The 21,099-nt window shown below is 36.5% G+C and overlaps 1 protein-coding gene across 1 annotated transcript in view; it reads left to right on the top strand.

The window, feature by feature from the left end:
* Positions 1-21,099, top strand: part of LOC127396008 (protein prune homolog 2-like) — a 127,249-nt gene that overhangs the window by 40,249 nt on the left and 65,901 nt on the right. The window contains exons 5-6 of the mRNA XM_051643559.1: positions 1,657-1,809; positions 4,320-4,414. Of these exons, the coding sequence (XP_051499519.1) occupies positions 1,657-1,809; positions 4,320-4,414 (248 nt within the window). The remainder of the gene's footprint in view (positions 1-1,656; positions 1,810-4,319; positions 4,415-21,099) is intronic.

Raw genomic sequence — 21,099 nt, 5'->3', positions numbered from 1 at the left:
TCAAGCCAGCAAAGCAAGAGTGGTGTCTTTTTACTGATGTGACAGCATGTTTGGTGTACCTAAATTTACAAATGTCAGTCTGGATCAACATACATGATTTTCATGCAGTCTATATTTCTTTGGTATTTTAATGCTATGAAATAGAGCAGGAACATTGTCTTAAAGTGGCAATAAGACTGATAAAGAAAGTGAGCTGAGAGTTAAAAGAATACTGGCAGTTACAGGATCTGTAACAGAAGCACATAATGGAATTTCATGTATGTGAATTTCCAGAAATCAGCATCTGATGGGAAACAGCTTTTGGCTTATTAAGCGCTATTTAGTATTTAGTCCACACAGGATTTGTCTAATAAAGAAGTGTGTGCTTAGTATGTAAATTTTTATAATTTTTTTTTCTTTGCAAATGCTTTATGAATTTTGAATAAATGCTTTTTGTTATTTTTTGTGATAACAGTGTAGGAGAAGAATGGATACATGCTAGATGTTTGGGTGCTAGCCAGTCTAGTGAGATTGAGGATGGCTGTGTCCATGTTTTTTTCTTTTCCTGTCTTGGCTCTGTGCTGAAGACTAAATATTTTGCCTTATAGTAACTTATACCATTGTACGTATTTGCTCATTGACTTAGCATGATGCAATGCAATCATACACTTGTTTTAAATCCCTATGCACAGTATAGCAATAAATAATTTCAGTGCTGAAGTAAAATATTTTATTATCCTTAATGTTGGAGGAATAACTGGAAGTGGAAGTGTGAATTTATAAATGAGATCCCAGTCTCCGGGGAATGAAAGTGTGACTTTAAACCTTCAACCATCGGGAATGTTTCGTGTCCAGGATGGCAAGCATATGTGCAGCACATAGTTGTCCAAAAAGACCTCAAACTAATCTCTGTATTGTCAGAGCATAGAAATTTTGATGAAGTTATTTATTGGGTAATTTTTCTCTTTAATTTTAAAATTGAATGCCTTCTTTTTTGGGGATGAATATTCTGTGCTTTTTCATTATGTTAATTGATGAAGAATTAGCTGGAATCACTTACCCCAAATGACTTTAATACTATCTAGTCCAACCACCCTGCCACATATGTGTAGGGACATCTTTCACTAGATCAAGTTTCTTGAAGCCCCATCCAATCTGACCTTGAACACTTTCAGGGATGGGTCATCCACAGCTTCCCTGGGTGACCTGTCCCACTCTCTTGCCATCCCCATGGTAAAGAAATTCTTCTTTGTGGCCTTTGTAGCAGTTCATTGACACATCTGTAGAAGGAAGGTCAGCAGCGTGGATTTACTGTTTCCGAGCATACCAACACTTGGTCTAATGTTTAGAGAGAGCAACAAGTGCTGGTGTGCCCCAGCCTGCTGTTGGCCATCCTGCAGAGCTCTGCTGGACATGCAGAAGCACACTGCACCCTGATGGTGGCACTGGGACCATATGTAGCATAGACGAGCCACACAGTTCAGATTTTAGAAACCGCCTTCAGGTTGGGAGGATGTTTCTGTGTGAAAAGAATGCAATAGCTAATTCAGTGAACTTGTCGGTGGAAACAAATGCCAGAAAGAAAAGGGCCTGGATGGTGATACAATAAGCATTATTGTTTCTGTAGTACCTCTGCTGTTGACAGGAGGCACTGGTTTTTGTTTTTTGATGTTTCAGGAAGCATACTCTTCAAGTGCATGTCTTTGGAGGCTGGCAGAATTACAGAGCAGCAGGAGAAAGTACTGTCAATCCTAGAGGAAAAGTTTCCAGATCTTCCTCCACGAGAAGAAATTATCTCAGTTCTCCAGGAGACTCAGTTTAACCCACAAGGTAGTGCAACTTGCTTCCATTTTTCACACCTTTTATGAGTTTAGTTATGTGATTATATCAGAGTACATTGGCCCATTGTGTGGGGTGAAAATAGCTACAGCATGGACTTTAGGGACAGTTACATGTAATATATTTAATTTTAAGTTAAGTGACTTATGGAATTATGATTTCTGTTGATGAACTACTAAATTCCTAAATCAACTTATTTCTTTTACAGATAAAGTAAACAATAATTTATGCCATATATTGCTTTTACAAGTGTTTGCTAGTCAAGAATTTGTGTTATTGAAGTATATGTGCATAATCAATTCATGTGTTGGCCCAAGAGCAGAAATTATGCTACAATTACCTGCATGATGTGGGAGTAGATTTTCTCTTTGGAACCTTCCCAGATTTATATACGGTTCTGTACAGGTGGAGTTAGTTTGACTTCAGACTAAGATTAAGGAAGCAGTGGGAAAATTGCAGTTTTTCTGGTCCTTCTGCTAGAAATAGCTGAACACAGTTGTCATTGTTTCAGTGATCAAAAGTGGGAATGTTTGAACCCAAAATTTGGTAGCAGGCTTTTGAAGGGATGCCTGAAGAAAATGGTTGCAATAACTCTAGAACATTTTTGCTTTGTTAAATGGTGTTTGCTACCAGGTTCTTACCAAAGAGTGAGTATTGAATTGCTGAGATACTTTCTTTAGGTGTATCAGCTAAGCACAGAGTCCATGCAGACTTGTAGTCTTTTTTTTTGCATTCTCTATCTCCCCATCTGCAGAACCCTCTCATCTGAATTCAGATCATCAACCTCAGACGGCTGCTCTGGCTGATAGTTCAGGACAGAATCTGTGGTGCTGCTTCAGTTGCTCTTTGTTTCAGAGAGGTTGCAGACTAAATTAGTTCAGGGCTAAAAATCTTCACATAGTTCTCTGAAGTTCTTCCAGACACTAGTCAGGGACTCATAGGTCAGAACTGAACTGAATGGAGCCTACATCGGAGAGACCCAGTGACAGGGGCTTTTACAGGACGAAGTTCTTAGTTCTGGCAATGAATGGCCTGGGAAGATGGCTTGTCGTGTACTTGGCCCATGAAGTTTACCTTAATATCCAACACAAAACTTGGACATAATGGATTCTGTCTGTGTAGCACTGATTGCCAATAATTTTTATATGCTACATGAGGAGGGTAAATGTCATACACTTGTGGGGGTTTTTTTGTCTCAGAGTTGCTGTTCGTTGTGCGTTACGTATTTAGCACTGCATATATTCATATGGAATTTGTTTTCATTAAGGTGCTGTTGAGTTTCTGAAGTCCTTCAAAAGCACTCACCTATTCTGAAATTATACCTTATGTACCTGTTATTTCAGGCGATATTAGGACAAATCAGCCAAAAAAATTCTCAGTTTCAGACAGATATAATGAGTTATTGGCCTGAATTCATGAATATGTTTGTTATTTGAGACACAGTGGACTGTAGCCCACCAGAAAGTCTACAGGTTACTTATAAATATTTTTAAAAGGACAGAGGTGTAAATATAACAAATATGTGAACATCAGCCAGTTCATCTTGTCATTAAATGGAATGCAGTAACTGGACTTTATACAAGAACAGTAATGAGAGGATTAATTTACTTTTTCTAAATTGATATTTGGCTTTCTATTGAAAATAACTTATGCAGACGTTTTTTGGATGTTATGCTGCTAAGTTTTAAAAGTCTGTGGACATTTTAGTTGCCATTCTGCAATGAAGTAACTGGCTTGATGTTTGTTATCACATTTATTTTTGTGTGTGTGTGGTAAAACCGTGTGTGTGATAAATCCTATACATGATATATATTTCTGTTGAGAATATCTACAGCATTTTAGACAGACATCTTTCATTAGAGAAACTTAGTTGTGGATTTTCAATACATTGTTTTCAACATGTCTGCTTGAAATGCAAAGCAATTCCAGTTTTACACTGTTGTTTCTGATGATATTAAGTGCTTCAGTTTCTATGGCATGTAAACATCTAGTTGGTTCTTTCACCGTTTGATGTACATAAGAAGAACCTGTTCGTGTTGGTAAGGAAGGACAGAAAGGTTGAATGACTTTGTGTTTACAAAATATCTTATGTGCTTTCCTTCTGAATATTTTATAGATACTGTAGTGTTGTGTATGCTCTTTTCAGTATATTACCCAGTCAAGAAGTGTTTCACATTAGACTATAGGAATAGTCTACGCATACATTTTTCATCAACTGGAATTCAGTTTGCTTAAAAAATGTGTTTGCACACCTTAATTGCAGGAGACTTCTCCATCCTTTGCTCCTTGTGTCCCTACTCCCCTTTCATTTATTCCTTGCTTAGAAAATCCTTCTAGAAACATTAAGCACTGGAATATCAATGTTGCTTTTAATTTTCTCATAGGATGTCCTAAAATATAGAAGGCTCAACATTAAGGTCTAAGCTGTGTTTTTAATTTATGTTGCTGCATCTGGTCAGCTCTACATGTATGTATTTAAATTCCTTTCTCTTCTCCAGCAGGTGTAAGTATTGATGAGGTTATGCTGAAGGATCTCAAGGAGATTTCAGATGGAGAAATCAAAGTAGCAGTTACCACTGTGTACATGACACTGGAGGTAAGAGGAAACCTAAGATAGTTGATAACAGCTCTATTGCATACAGAGGTGGCTCTTTAGCATAGACTTTGAGACAGTTGTCTTCTCAAAATTATGTATGAGCAGAATTTTCAGTGATTTAATTAACTTTGAGAAAAACGGCCCTGCTGTTTTGGATGTGTGTCATGAAGAGTGGAAGTGTTGCAGCTCAGCAACTCAAGCTCTGATTTCAAGCAGAGTTTCACAATAGTAAAGGCAGAGATTTTTAAGTCTGGTGTTCTAACTAATGTCACACCTCAGTAGCACATTCTCTAAATGATTCTACACTTTCTTTATCTCGAGTTTTACAGATCTTAATTGAAAGTAGATTCTAAAAAAATTGTCAGTTCTTGAGAGGGTGGAAGTTCTTTTTAGGAAAGTCTTGACCTGGAGCTAAGTTCCTTTCCCTTCTCTACTGCTAATTCCTTATGTTAAATCAATAAATATTTTCCTCGGTTTCCCCTCTGTAAATTACTATGGACATGAGCACTGCAAATAAGTACAGTGCTCAGACATGTAGGACACATGCAGGTGCAATCCTGCTCTCTGCTTTTTCATGAAGAAAGACATGATTGTAAAAATCCTAGTACTATTGATGTCAATGCTTTATTTGTGTGTACATAGTGATATCAGTCACCAGTATGTGATTTACATCTATTGTCTGTTGGCTTACTAGTTGTCAACTCCCTGATTTTTGAGTGTCTTGACAATAAAGAATCTTTCAGATATTAAAGGAATTGACGGTGTTTGCCTTAGCGATAAAGGGAGAGGAGGAATTCCGTGTGGATGTGTTTAGGTTTCCATAAAAGTCTATATGCAGATTTGCATTTATTTGGATGCATAACTACCTTTGGTTCTAGGATTCCTGGATTTAGGTGGCATTAAAGCTGTCAGTTAAAATCAGACCTGTGTCTCCAGTGACTGGCTGCCAGAGCACATGCTACTTGGATTTCAGCAGCATAGCAGCATTTTTTCAAGACAGTGATGGAAGTGATAGAGCCTAGATCAGAGTTATTTTTGTTGTCTTTGTTGGAAAGTTTCCCCAAATCATAATAATGAGTACTTGCAGGAATTGTAGCAAAATGTAGTGCATGTATTACAGTTAATTTCTGTTATGTTATACCCTGAGAGTATATTTCATTTGTTCTCTGCTGGAATTCTTTTGGAAATGAGAAATATCTTTTCAATGTGACTTTCTGTGAAAGGCTTTCTTTCCTGAGGAATGGATATTTCCTTTGTAAATTGAACTCTGATCTCTGCTTTCTCAAGTCTAGTGCACCAGAAGGACAATCCAGGTTTTATAAGTCTTGAGGCTCTTGATATTGTACCTTCATAACATATTTATTGGATTGTGTCCTTAATATTTTAATGAGAATCATGTCATAGAATCATAGAATCGTTGAATGGTTTGGGGTGGAAGGAATGTTAAAGATCATCTAGTTCCCATGCCCCTGCCATGGGCAAGGACACCTCCCACTAGATCAGGTTGCTCCAAGCCCCATCTAAACTGGCCTTGAACACTTCTGGGGAAGGGGACATCCACAAGTTCCCTGGACAACCTGTTCCAGTGTCTCACCACCCTCATAGGGAAAAATTTCTTGCTAATGTCTAACCTAAATCTGGCCTTTTCAGTTTTAAAGCCATTACCCCTCATAACTCCATGCCCTTGTTAAAAGTCCCTCCCCAGCTTTCTCGTAGCCCCTTCAGGGAGTGGAAGGCCTCTCTGTAAGGTCTCCTCAGAGCCTTTTCTTCTTCCAGGCTGAAAACCCCTACTCTCAAATTGTCTTCATAGTAGAGAGGCTCTAGCCCTCAGATCATATTTGTGGCTCTCCTCTGGACTCACTCCAACATCTCCGTGCCCTTATGTTGATTCATGATAATTTATTCTAACTGCCCACATAACTTGCAGTAACCTAGGAAGACATAAAATCAAGTTTCTCCAGGGCAGGCAACTGAACACAAGGCAAATAGTTTATGGTTGTCTGCTATTGACTAGTACAGGCAAGGGAATACATATGTTCTGAAGTCTGACCAGTTTGTTGAAGTTCTTGTTCGTGTTATTGGCCATGGTATCTGAATACTTCAAAGACAGCTTTGAGGTTGGAGAGGTTGTGTGATCTTTTAGTATTGAAGGGTTGGAGCCATGTCTGTGTGGGTGCCAACCAGGAGGTTTAGAGAAAATGCCAGAGCCTCAAGGGAGATTGCTATCACCAGTGTTGGAGTCCCACAAAAGCAACCTGCGAGATCCTGCTGGCACAGTGCCAAGAGAAAGTCCTGGCTCTTGCAACAACTTTCCTCTTTGTCGCTCTGTGTCTGAGAGAAACTCACAGTAGCTGTTTCAGCAACAGCAACTTAAGAAATTCAGACATGTCTGGGCACAGGGTGGATCTGCTTCCCAATGAATAAATAGTTTGATCCCAAAGAGACAGTTTAATTTTCAGGCTATTTTGTAGTAACTAGTATAGCATGCAACTATGTTACTAACTGACAATTTCATTTGTGAGTTATAAAAAGGAATGTTTTTAATACTTCTATAAAGCAAATCAAGAATCTGTCTAAGATGGAGTGTGTCAAAGAAGTGCTAGGTAGACTATTGGACTATTGCAAGCAGTTAAGTCAGATTACATGTTTGTTTGAAGATTTGAACTTTTGGTGTTTGTAGTGTCTGGACCATAGTTAAGTATTGGGAACATTTTCTTGCAGTATACATATAAACACATTTTAAATGGCATCAGATTGGTCCATGGATTTGTTTTTGATGCTAAAAACAAAAGAAGAAAACCCCAAGTAAACATGTTAACATTTAATCTTCCAGTAATGGAATTGAAAACAAAATTCTCAGCAACTTACAATAGCAGTGCGGTTCAGAGATATTTTTCTGATGCCTGTTGTGAGAAGTTAGGGTATGTAAAATAAATGATGTATGGAGCTGTAGGAATGCGACTTTTGCAGACTACCTTATGTCTAAGGAACATTAAACATAGGGTTCTCGTTTAGCAAATAAATAACCATTCATTTCAATGGCTGCATAGTCTGGACTTCTGTGCATATTTTTGCAAAGATGAGACGAGGCCATTAGGGATTTAATATAAAATAAATCGCCAAGGGGTCTTCTTGTAGTCCTAGTCTTTCTGCCACATGGTGTGTCACTAATGTGCATAAATGGGCTTAAATGAATTTGTTATCTGTATTACATTTGCAGTATGTATATATTTATATATTATTTTTTAATTGTGTTTAAAAATAAAACATTAAATACATCATTTCTGAGAGCTGAAAACATACAATTTGTAAATAAAACAACCTTAATTAAAGTCTTAAAATGTCAGTATGTGAGATCTGCCAGTTGGAAAATGTACAACATATGTAGTACACAAAGCTTAAACATACTTTAATTTCCTTTTTCAGAAGTATTAGGCCCCTTGCAAAAGATACTATGAGGATGATACAACTTAGTTCCCCTACACAGTGGGATGCATCTCCGTGAATTCATGTAGGATGTCAGGCGGGGTGTTCATTATGGCTCCTTGCAATATGAGAAAACAATAAACTTGTAAAACCAGCCAAGGCCTTTATATTTATCAGTGCAGTTTGGCCACTGCTTAAAACATTAAATATTGATTTATTCAACTGTCATAGTGCTGTGATAACTCACAGAAAACCTGAAGAATCAGAGATTTTGTAGTTACAGTATCTCTAAGAATGCACGAGGTGAACAGTGGTATCAGGTTTGCAATGGTATGTATGTTGGATTTCAGTTTATTTTGGTCTCTGAAGAAATTGTATAGACTTCATTGGTTCTAATTTGTGTGACACCTGGCCTAAACTGGCCCATGCTTCTTTTTATGATTTTGCCTCTACAGGTTTTCTTGAATCTTGGTTCAAAGGTGAATGAACAAATACAACTATGAGAATTATTAAAGGAATAACCATAAACATTAGATTAATATACTAACATCACAGAAAACTGTGCTTATGTTTTCAAGTACATTGTTCAAGAAGCTGAAGTGTATTTTCTTTTGTATCGTTTATGAAATGTTGTTTTTTTGAAAGATTTTTAAAAATGAAATACAGCTGTATAATATGCCCTATCTCTCAACTAAATAAAATGCTGTCATCTACAGTGTCATTATTGGACTGCATTCCTGACTTCTACAAAGCTGACTAATTTATCATTTGTGTACTCTCCTAGTTCTTGTCAGTAGTGTCTCAGCTCAGCTGTTCATGGGGCATAGACACTGACGGCGGGAGGTGCCTTTTTGAGAAATGTTCAGCATAGAAAGAGATTTGCTATGAAATGAAAATAGGTTTTTTGGTTTGTTTTTTGTTTAAATTTCAATGTTAAACCCAACTTGGAGATTTAATGTTTTAAAATGTGACCATACTGTTTGATAACTGATAATTGATAGGAACTGATAATAGTTAAATTAAAACCAGTATGAATATTACAAAAAAAATATTTTTTATTTTCTGCTGTTTGTTTTTTTCTTTGCTATTGTGTGGGAAACAACTTAATTAGAACAGTAAACTGTCAATGCGTGATTATGGTATAATTCCAGGTATAAGTAAAAAGACTTCCTTTAGGTTTGCTGGTGTTAGTGTTGCATACTACAGAAGACAGCAATTCAGTCAACAGGAGGTAACAGAGATACATGGTATTTCTAAGCAAATGTCTGTCTTGGTGATTGCTTTTGTATTTTTCATTTTTTTTACATTAAAAAAATATAAGCAAAACCATGAACCACATTTAAAATCATACAATATTTGCTTAGAATAGTGATTTTTTGATGCAGAAAACCAACAAAATATGTCACTCTGTCTTGAAATATTAATTTTGTTCCATCTGTTTGGCAAAGCGTGTGCTTAAAGCACCTTCTGAACTGTAGTGTAAGCGAATGCGTAACAGTTGTAAACATTACAATAGCCCATGTTTTTAACATACCCCGTTGAATTTTATACCTTCTGCTGTATTCCAGAAGCCTAGCCCTGAAGTTACCGGGTTTTTTAAGGTGTAGGAATATCCTGGAATTGTTAATTAGTTGAATGAAGTGCTCTGTAAGATTTTTCAGCATTTATGATCTCGGTTTAGATGATGATAAGATCTTTCTTTTGACTCTGTGAAACTGGGTATGCTCTCAGGCTTACTGTAAGTCAAGGGTTGTGTCTTATTGAAAACTTCAGGGCTTACTTCATTTTGTATACATTTTGATATATTTCATTTATAAAACAGGGATCAAAAATACAAATTTATTCAAGTTGAAACCCCTCAGCCACTATTCGAGTAGTCAAGTTCAGAGTAGCTAAGAACTTCCTTCCGTCTGTCTGTCCTTCTCTCTCTCTCTTTCTCTCTCTCTCTTTCTCTCTGTCTCTCTTTCTCTCTCTCTGTATTGTTTTGTTCTGAAAAGTTTGTAATCTGTACATAAATAGTATTAGCAAGATAGTTTATTAGCATTTGTTATTAAACAAGACTTTCTAAATAAAGGAGCTACAGATATTTCAGGAACAAAAAAAGTGATTTTCCTTTTACATCTCTCAGTTGAGTATTTGCCATATGGGTTGCTCAGCATCACACTCTCAGCAGGTCTAAATTATGGTAAACACACAGAGAGTGAACAGGAAAAAAAAAAGGCAATGAAAATATTAATATTCTCTCCCCACCCCTTTTGTTAAAACTGAACATGTTCAGGTTCAGCCCATATAGTTGTGGCATTTAGTTTAGTATGAATGTATGTGCCACTCTGCTGAGAGGCTTCGAGGACTGAAATGCTGCACTTTCCTTGCCATGTGGCTGAAGTACTGGAGCTTGCATGGCAGTGTGTAAATTATCCCTTCCCTGCTCTGATCTGGCATGTTGCCAGGCCCCTCAGGGGTGTGCTCTCTCCATGAAGGGCAGTTGGTGAAAACATTGCTGCTCTTGCTGTGGCATGGGGAGCTTTAGCTTTTCCCTGGGCCGCCAGAAGGGCATCACCAGCTGAGTGAATATGTTGATGCTCTGGTCCACTGCTAGGGTTTGGAACAGGCAAAAAAAGAGAGAAAATAAAGAATTGTATGGATTTATCTCAAGACTCACAACCGTGGAAATCCACAGCATCAATATTTTGAAAATCTCCTGTCTCACATGAGTTCTTACTGTTGCATATGTGCTTTCCTTTTCTCTGTGGGTTACCTTCTCCTTCTAGGGACTAATGCCACCATAACTGTCCTTCAGGGACTCTGTAGAACTTGTTCAACCCCGCTCCTTAGCATCCCTATGTGGAAAATCAGTGGAGAGCAACAAAAAGTACTAAGCATGTATCAGCAACCCAAGTGAGTGCTCTTTCATCAAAGCTTCCAGGTACCAGTTTTACAGGTACAAACAGGCGTATCTGAGCAAAAGAAACTCCACTGCACAAAGAGAATTCTGAGAAGTTGCTGCCATTACACACTTGTTATTGTAATTACAAACAGGAAATAATTACGGAAGAAAATGCTTTTAAAAAGGTGTGGTTTGAGTGCTGCCCCTCTGCCTTACGGTCATACAATAGACCTTGGTAAAGCACATACTGTCCTTTCTGTCTGGCGGCTTTTGGTGCCAGGAAGAAACCTGCACATTCCCATTCTAGATTGAGGATTCAGCCAAATAATTGAGAACGGGTCCAGATTTAGAAGAAAGTGCAATAGTCCTTCATGGAGCAATCATGAAATAATTTCCTTTAGGCAAGATTTTTTCTAAGTCTTAAAAAGGAAACACTGAATTTACAACACCTGCAGATATTTAGTTCAAATAAATACAAAACTCTTTTTTTTGGAACCTGCTATATTTTTGTTTCAGAAAAATCTCCACAGGTTGGCAGTAAGGTCTACAAGTTGCATATTTAACTTGTTTATTAGCATTTGCAGTTGTGTTTGATTTCCCTGTGATTAGTCTTTTGAACTTAATTGGAATAGCCAGTTTTGTTTCTCTGCTTATTATTGGGTATTTTATCCTCCTGTAGTCTGCTGCAGCTTGTTCGTGTTCTCCATGAACTAATCTGTAAGTACTTGTAGATGAATAAATAGAAAATATTGGTTGTTTTATCATCTAGTATGCATTCTTCCTTCATGTATATCATTAGCCTAATTGTTTACAGTGTTCCAGTCAGTTAACACTTACACAGATCCTCTGAGGTAATGGAGTTGTGTTTTGTAGTCTAAACCAATATTTACTCAGAAGTCAAACCTCAGCCCCACTTCCTGTGGACTTCTAGTACTATCAGTGCAGCAGTAAAATCCAAAGTTAGATTTTCAAGATGCTTGGGTGGATAGAACCATGAAAGCAGTGACTTTACTAATTCCTATTTATGCATCAAATCTGTCATTTAAATTTATGTGAATAACAGCCAGCTGAAGTCAGGTGCCACCGGTGGACTATTTTGGACTCTATTTTATACTTTAACCATTTTATGGAAGTGTTAATTTACAGCGTCTTCTGTCAAACAGTAATGTTTGGAAATTTCAAGTAAATTAAGGGATAAGGAATCCTTTGTGTGCTGAGCAGTTGGTCATTGTGAACTAAAGTTTTGAACACATTTAAAGTGGAATTGAATTTGGCTATGTTTTTTATCCCTTATTAAAGACTCAAAAAACAATCGTATTTTCAAATCACATTCTGCACAGCCAGTGATGTATCTGTGCTTGATGCCACTATTCTTTACAAAATAGGATAATAGTGTTATCTGTTAACATAAAAGCAAAGTTTGACTCCACAGAGGCAGCTGGAAGCAGATAACCACAATATGCTTAAATCTCTTAGGAGCACACAGTTTGACATATACTGCTGAAACTTCCTTGTATTTAGGAATTCTCTTAAGCGAAATGCTTGTCCTGAGTCTCAGCTGGTGTGCATAAAGAAATATTCATTTCCCTGTGGTAACATGAAATTTTATTTTTTTACCTTTTTTATATGTATTTAATGGATTGAAACACTTTGAAGAAAAAAATGCATACATTTCTGGTCCTAATCTAATTCAGAGGGGTTTTATGGTTCTTTCTAATGTTTTATGTATAGGTAAATTAGAAGGTTTTGTCTTGTACAAGCTAGCAGGGAGCAAAATCAATTCTTCTCCATGACATGCAGGAGGATGATCAGTTGGGCGGTGACAAATGGATGTTTACTGGGTTGATATTGCGGGTCATTTGAAAAGGTGTTGTCAACAGCTTGCAAGAGGGTCCTGATGACAGCAGTATGTGCTAAAACTTACTACTTTTTACTTGCAAGTTGCAAGAGAGGGGTATATGAACCTCCTAAGATATGCTGGGTTTTTAGTGCCTTCAACTTCATTATTGTTTAAAATTTTAAAGTATGGTTATTATGTTGCAGTGTTCTGTGCATAGAGCCAGGCAAAGTTCCTGCAGTAGAAGTGGGCGGTGGAGGCAACTGAAAGGAAGGAGCTTTCAGGGTTTCAGTGTCATGTCAGAAAGGACACTCCAGGAGTTGGAGAAGAGGTACAAAATGATTGCCGGAGAGTGAGCTACTATGGCACAGAACATAAAGGCATAAATTAGCATGAAATGTGATATGACTAGTCAAGACTGTGCCATAGGATTGTTCTTAGAGATGAGGCTACCACATTGTGGCACTACATGCTGCATAGAAGTGTGCCATACATTTGTGTGTGTGTATATATATGCACCACATATGTGTGAGGAACATGTGAGGAGCCATGATGGAAAATGAATTAGGCTCACTCAGTTTTATTTTTAATTTCTCATTTTCTTTATTCCAGTGCAATTTAGTTTGCATTTCTGTCTGCGACAGTGCATCTAGATTTCTGACTCAGATCCTAAGAAATAAATTTCTAATTTTCTGAAACTGAGACACCTTGTCTCAAAGTTCCTTTTCTCAAAGAAATGGAGAGAGGCTGGAACCTTTGCTGGCATAACTGTTACCAACAGGAGTGTCATTTCTCTCTTATGTCTGTCCACTCACAATCAGTAAAAGTGACTCAGTTACAATCAGAAGCAAATCTGTTTCCAGAACAGCTTATTCTGTGTATGATTTGGCTTGAACTTTGCTATTGACTATGCAGATTTCAGAGCTGGAGAAGTATTAGTGGTGAAAGAAAACTGCTTTTAGATGTGGAGTGACTTCACGTTGTCCATAGGATTTTCCAGAAGCAAGACACAGTCTGGTTTCCAGTGAGGGAAGGTGTATTTGTAAGCAGATGAGTAGCAATGCTGTTATACCAGATGCATAGCTGAAGACACTATCTTGAATGGTACCTACAGTAAAATATTCTACTATTTAGGCAAAGCAGAATGAAGATCAACATAATGATGTATGTGGAAATAACTGCATAATTTCACAGATCAAAGAAAACTAGAAACAAAAATGTCATGCAGATACAAAAGATATTTCACATCAGGTCTTAGTTTCATAATCACAGACAGTGAAGTTGAAGCTCTTCACAGAAGTTTTAGTGGTTTAGTTACAGTGGGCAATTACATATTTTAACAAAAAAAGAGCTTATTTAACAAAAAAAAGGAGGCTATAAGGTAGAAGCTTTGTTTTCCTGCATTAAAATCTGCATTAGTTTTATAGCATCTGTATAATGCTGGTTTTCTTGGTTTTAAAGATACCCCACTGGTAAAGCTTTAAAAAAAATGATCTCTTGACCTCGTGAAAAAGTTAGTTATTTTGAATGTTAAATGCAATTATATTGACATATGGTGATAATGTGATAAAGCGTAAGGGTTAAAGGTTGAAGGAACTATGGCTTGGCAATTAGCAATGTAAATGAAACATTCATTATCCAGCATGCTGAGAAGTTGATGAACTGTACAATAAATCTGATCCCAAGTCACTACTGAGATAACTCATTTCAGACATAACGGTATTTATTAGGATCCTGGACATTGTTTTGCATTCTCTGATGAAATCTCTTGCTATATAGAATTTTTTAATTAATTATTTTCTGTGAAATAAGTCAATACTAAAAATTCATAAGGCCCTAAGAAATTCCCAAATAAAATAGAATGAAAAAAGGGTAAACATGGAAGACATTGAAACTTATCCTACCTGGAAATAAGTTTGTTTAGATGTATTGATATATCTTCAATGCATTGGTATTGGTATGTTTCCAAACTAGGTTGTCTCTAGCAACTTATATTAACTCGTTTAAAGTAATTTTTAATCTTCCAAGATATAATTGAAGTCATAATGTGACCAAATAAGTAGAACGCAAATTATTTACTGTTGTACTTTCCATTTATACATAAACCAGGGTATTTTTAATGAGAACACAGGATATAGATTTGTTCAAGAGATGATGCAGAACATGTTTACTCAGTATTTATAAGTTCCATGAAGATTAGAACTGAGTGTTATCAGACATTATTACAGTTAACTGTACTTGCGTCTCTCTTAGAACAATGCTCAGTACCAATAAAACCACAGTGAAATTTATTAAATTAATGATAACAGTGGTAGATTACCTCCCATTCATTAGGCAGTCCTATGAATGGCTTAGGAGGAGTTCCTAATAAATACTGCATAATGTGTCCAGTAAAAATAACTAAGGAGAAGTTAACAGAAGTTACAAGACACACAAGTATGCGCTAGCTTTCTTGAAGATGAAACACAAGAATTTTATGTTGAAGTGATATGTGGAAACAGAGTATGTATTTGGTTTGTGTTAGAAAATGCTGAAGATGTTTCTTCCTTTCAAAGGCTACCAATTTGTCATGACCTTAGGAAGTGTTACATTTTATTTTCTGCTTCAGCTTTGCTCCATTTGGCATTGTTATAAATTTTGCATTACATTTTATTTTACATAGATTTCCCACTGTGGAACAGACAAATTTCTTACTATTGAGTCAAAACATTTGAGTACATATAAGCTCTGAGAGAGTACCACGTCTCATGTAGTATTCATGCTACTTCTCTGAAATTTTATTCTTACGGATCATTATGAATCCTGAAAAAATCACAATAATTTATTATTTGAGCCAAAAACCCCTCAGTACTCCCTTAATCTTTTCCTTTATCAGTATCTGATGTGCATAATTCTAACTTCACTCATCAGTGTCAGCAAGAAATGCAGTATTTTTTCAGTAGTACAAAGCAATGTAATGCACTGTTCAGAAAAAGAGCTTAATAATATGTATTCTATATGGAAAATATATCATGGTATATTTGCATGCTATTCTGTACTACATGGAAAGTACAAACAACTTGCGAGGAGAACTCTAAAAGAGTGTTTGCTCCCTGCTCTCCTTGCTTCATTTAGTATACAGAAAACTTCAGAGAGTTACCTTACCATGATATGCATCCTGAAGTGCTGAAAATTGCTTTTTGAGTAGGCATCTGTCATAATTTGGATTTTGACTGAGAAGTTTCTTGGATCAGCATGGTGGAGGAGGCAGGATATGTTGGATATCCTGTGGAAAACCTGTAAGACTGGCAATAATTTAATTTATTACTCTGAGTTCTTCCAGTAGCAGCTTAAGCTCAAAAAAAAAAGATGTCTTCTTGGAGTAATTGAGATGGCTATTATATATATGTCTCCAACATAGGTGAAGAACAGTTTTAATTGCAGAAGCTACTTTGTTTCTGCTCTGGTTGTGTTGGAGCATGGCTGTACTTTAAAACCTAGATTGTTAAAATTTAAGGATGGGTGAAGCACATCAACCAGAATTCTTACTATAAAGACAGATCCAAGTGCTGTGTTGAGCGCATTTCTGACAGAACTAAGGCTGCTACTACTAAGTTAGTATAAAATTGTGAGGAAAATGCCATGAAGAAAATATTTAATTGCTCTTAAGCTTTATTTATATGAAGAGTTCCTTATTCAACTGCCTTGGAATTTTTTTTTGTGACTGTATAGCTTTTATTTCAGTGGCTGTTGCTGTGCTTTTCTGGAGCAGTGATATAAGTTAGAAGAATCTGAAGCATTAATTCTAAAATATATAACAGGTCATCCTATATCCAAACTTTTAAAATTAAAAATGACTACAAATAAGTTATTATGTTACATTTAATATCTTCCTTTTCATAATACTTCACTGAAAAATCTCTGATCTAAATAAACTTGCTGACCCACAGCTTATTTGTACTGTTTCTATTAATATACAGAGTTCTGAATGACGGTATTTGTAAAGTCCTGGTTTTCTGACTACATACTGATTGGCTGTACCGGATCAACTTGAAGGGAATTGTGCAAGCAGCAGTGTATATGTGTGTTTATATACTTACAAATGTATTATTTGACAATTTGCACACGGTTGAAATATGAAATAATCAGTATATACATAGATTATATACACTGTCTATAAAATATTCAGTACATGTACAATACAAAATACACACAGGATTTGTTTGAACAAGTTTATTTCTACAAGCAGCTTTAACTGTAGACAGAAGTTTTTAGAACTCATGTCTGAGTGTTGGCTTTTCTAATTCTTAGGTATTTTCTTTAAGTACTGTGTTTTCAGTTTCTCACAGTTCTTTGAAAAGGTACAAGAGTTTTAAAACAAGGCTTCATCTCCCATCACAGTCTTCTTTTTCAATTTCTTAAGCTTTCTTTGCTATGTTTGTAGCTGAGCTTGAAGCCAAAGGTGAAAAATCCACCAATCATTTGGTGTCATGACAACCCAAAACAAGTAAGCCAGAAGACTTTATAATCTTTCATGACATTCTAATATAGAGGCCACTTGTGATGATATGTCAGAATATGTCTAACTTGTTGCAAAGTGCTCAAACAAAACTTCTGGAAAGATAATAAACAAGATGAAGGAAAAATAAGGCATTGGGAGACTTTTTGCATACTAACGTGAAGGTACCTACACAAACACTGTGTGCTTTTCAGACAAGGAATTTTTATTTTTATGGCATTCAACAAAATTACATAATATTGTGACATACGGGTAGTTCTTACAGCTCATATCCAAGTGGTTTCTTGGAGTTCCAAACCTAACAGATAAATTATCTTTCTTGTAGCTATTTATGAATTTCTCAGTTCAAACCAACCAAAGGCATTCAGTGGCATATCCATAGGCATGAGGTCCTCATGTAAGATAGGAGGATCCTTGTAAATGGTAAAAATATCTGTCTTGAATAAATATTTTTTCTTATGTTTTTCTGGGTAGACTCCAAAATCTCACTGCTTGTTCTCGAAGAGTAACTCTCCCATCAACAAAATGGGATCATTTCAGTATGATGCTAGTTAGTTACTAGTAACTAGTAAGAATCAGGCTTGAGGTGATTTTGTCTGGGTTTTTTATGCCAGCAGGTTTATAGATACCAGTTGTGGGTTTTGCAGTCTAGTCTCATTAGTGGATTTTTTTCCTAAGCCTAAGTCTTCTATAGCTGGTTAGAGAGAGAAAGTATTTGTATTTTACTTGATCACATTTAGATTGTTTTTTTAACAATTTTTTAAATTTTAAATTGCTTTCTTCTTATCAGCTGCAAGGTCAGAACTAAATCTTACCATAACTGTCTTTGCAAACATGGGGGCAGACAATAGACCTTAGACCATATGTCCTGGGAGAAACAATACTTTTATTAATGTTTAAGAACTGCTTCTTGCATGAAAACATATGTCAATAGCTATGCTTTGCAGAGAAAAAAAAAAAAAAGAAGGAAAAAAAAAAAAAGAGTAATCCAAAAAGTACTATCAAGTGATGGTAAGGTATTTCTTCCTTTAGTAAGTTTCCTGATTACTTGAGACAGCTAAGTGCTTATCAGGCCACAGAGGCAGAATGCAAATCTACAGAGCCCGGCTGTAGCTGACTTTGCTATCAGCTAATTATCCAGGAGAACGTTTATAGTATGGGTGAAAGGTGCCTTTTTGTAAGGCAGCTGCCCAACAGTACTCACGAACAGTAGCCACTTAGCAGTTTGATTATTCACATCCTGCTTACTGCATACCAACTCCCCTGCTCTGTACTGTGGAAATTAGTCTTGGCTGCTCAATCTAGTTGAATCTTCCTTCTGTGGAAAACTCGAGCCATCTACTGTCCGAAGAGAGCATCGTTGAAAGTGAAGTGTGTGATTTTTCTCTTGTCCTATATCCTCAAAAATTCTCCTGTGTTTGTAGGTAGTAGGATGGTTGCTCACAGCATGGATGCAAAATTAATTTGGTCTAGATGTTTGTGGGGAAAATTTATCCATTAGGACATATACTAAAGGGCATTTATCCAGATTTCAGTGTTGACTGTTATTTTAAAATTTGTATTACATAGGCAGCTTGAGAATAAAGAAAAAAGCTGAAAAACAGCCATCTGATAGCATGCAACATCTAAAAAAATCAGTAAAATTAACAATTTTTCTGCTCAGTTCATAGTTAGCTTCCATTCCTAGTTATCTTCTCAATACTTAAAAAAAAACCCAGACAAACTAACTTTGTAAAATACAGTTAAATTCTGAACATGACTCTACTGAAAAAGCATGTCAGGGTCCTAGTTTCCTGTTTCTTTCTGATTTCAGATCTAGTAGGTATAAAAAAATACTTGATCATACATTTAGAGAAACCCTGACCAAAAAAAAAAAAAAAAAAAAAAAAAAAAAAAACCTCACCCAAACCTGTAAAAAGTAATAGGGTTGGATTTTTTTGTTGTTGTTGTTTTATCCCTGTCAGGTCTTCCAGCTCACATCCAACTTAGGAAGCCTGTCGAGATCTTTTTCCCCTGATGCTTCCCCACCACTTCTGCAGGTCGCATTGTGCCAGTGTCTGCTGGCCAGTTGCTCCAGCTATACCCTTGTGACACCTTGCTCTGCTTCAAAGTCTTAAACAGGTGCAACTACATGGAACTAAACAAATAATCATGTCAGTTTGAGACATAAAATAGGCTGTAATCAACGCAGCTGTTTCTTAATTGGAATGAGCTATTAAAAAGCATGAGGAGAGAGAAGAAACATACAAAACACTTATTTGCTGATAAAGTCAAAAGGTCCACACTAATTATTTTAGCTTGTAAGATTCCCCATCATTTTCATTACCAGGGTAGTTGCTCATGTCATACAAAAATACACAAACACACCCAATACGAATAAGACAGCATTTATGTATAGGTTGAACCAAATGATTATAAATGAATTGAGAGATGTCTCCTGGGATTGGACATAAAGGTCTTGTAAACTGAAAATTTTATAAACAAACAGCTGTTGGGAAAATACCATTATGCTGTAATAGCTGCTATTAAAATCCATTAGCAGTCTTGATGGCCTGTTTGAATTTGATGCATCATTTGCTCTGACAGCATTTCTTTCTAAAGAATTTTGTAAAATATATGAAAGACAGCAGTAATAGACTAGGTGATTAACACTGATTACACATTTTACTTCCATGTGCCAATCAAGCTTTGAAGAGTGCTTTGTATTCTCCAGTTTAAATGTCGGTGGACAGACAGGAACACAGCAACCTGAACAGCTGCAAAGCTTTCTGCGTCACTGTGGGAGAAATAGACAGGTCTGCAGAGGTGAAGTATTTCCAGGTTAAAAACCATGTTTCAGTCAACAAAATAAATCTCTGGTGTTTTTTAAGAGTTTGAGCAGTCTCCGAATTGATGCCAAACTGTCATTCTCCTGCTCACAGATCCAGATAACATGGTGGATACCAGCTGCCACAGGGGTAGGTATGACCTGCTTCCAAAAGTAGTCAGACTTCTAATGAGATTTTGAAAAATCTGTGTGCCAAGCACTATCTAAAAATTCTTCTTTTCTAAGAACAGTTCAAACATCAGTGTTCTATCTGAACTGTCTCATCAGGAGCAGGGACAAATGTGTCTGTCTGGAGGCAGACACAAGGATGCACTTGCCCGTGGATGCTGCAAGGGCACCATCTCGTGGGTGAACCAAGATTAAAAGACTAAAGCTTGTTAGGGCCATCAGATTTAAATGTCTTTTATTCAAAATTTCTTGTCTGCTGGCTTTTTTTTTTTGTTGTAATGCTCATGTTCAGATAATGTAATGCTTGTTATTTGGTATACTTTATTTCCTTTTTCATCCTGTACCTTGTGTCTTTCAATGTTTTATTCAATGAACTCAACATGACAGAGAATTATTTAAAAGTATTCTGTTATAAACTCCCATGCCAATTTTATAGGTGCCCTCTTTCCCCCCCTATCTTTCTACCTGTATACGGCAGGGCCATGTTCAGTTCCTTTAGTAAGAGGGAAGAGGGGTTCGTGCTTTAGTGTAAAGAGAGATAAGTCAGTGCTTCTATATCCTTCTAGCTCGGGACCATTAGTCTTATATTATTACACAAATAATAATATTTGTGGTTTAAAATGTTCTTTTTGTTAAGAATTATGATACAAGTATCTTAAAAGAGCTGGAGGTCTATGATAGCACTGTTTATTTCTGGTGTTGTTATAACAGGGTTGCAAGAGGTTGAAAGTAGAGTAATGTGGTAGCTGCACTGTTTAACGTAGAAGTTGTTCGAAGAGCCTTTACTTTGCTACTTATCTGCTACAGTGTGGTTGTGATAATATATCATGCATTCCCCTGTATGCCTCCCTCTAGCACTCAGCAATAGATGGTTTTGCAATGTAATGTAGCAGAGGTAAAGCCCTCCTGTAATTTCATATTGATTTTTTTCATGGTTTGAAAGAATGCTGGATGCTGTTTGGAGCCCCAGCTTTCTGATTTACATGTTAACATTTTTAATAGTATTTTCAGAAAATAAACGAGGCCCTGAATTTAAAGACAT

The sequence above is a fragment of the Apus apus genome, chromosome Z (genome assembly GCF_020740795.1).
Source record: "Apus apus isolate bApuApu2 chromosome Z, bApuApu2.pri.cur, whole genome shotgun sequence".
Taxonomy (NCBI): Eukaryota; Metazoa; Chordata; class Aves; order Apodiformes; family Apodidae; genus Apus; species Apus apus.
This window is presented reverse-complemented; position numbering and strand designations above follow the sequence as displayed.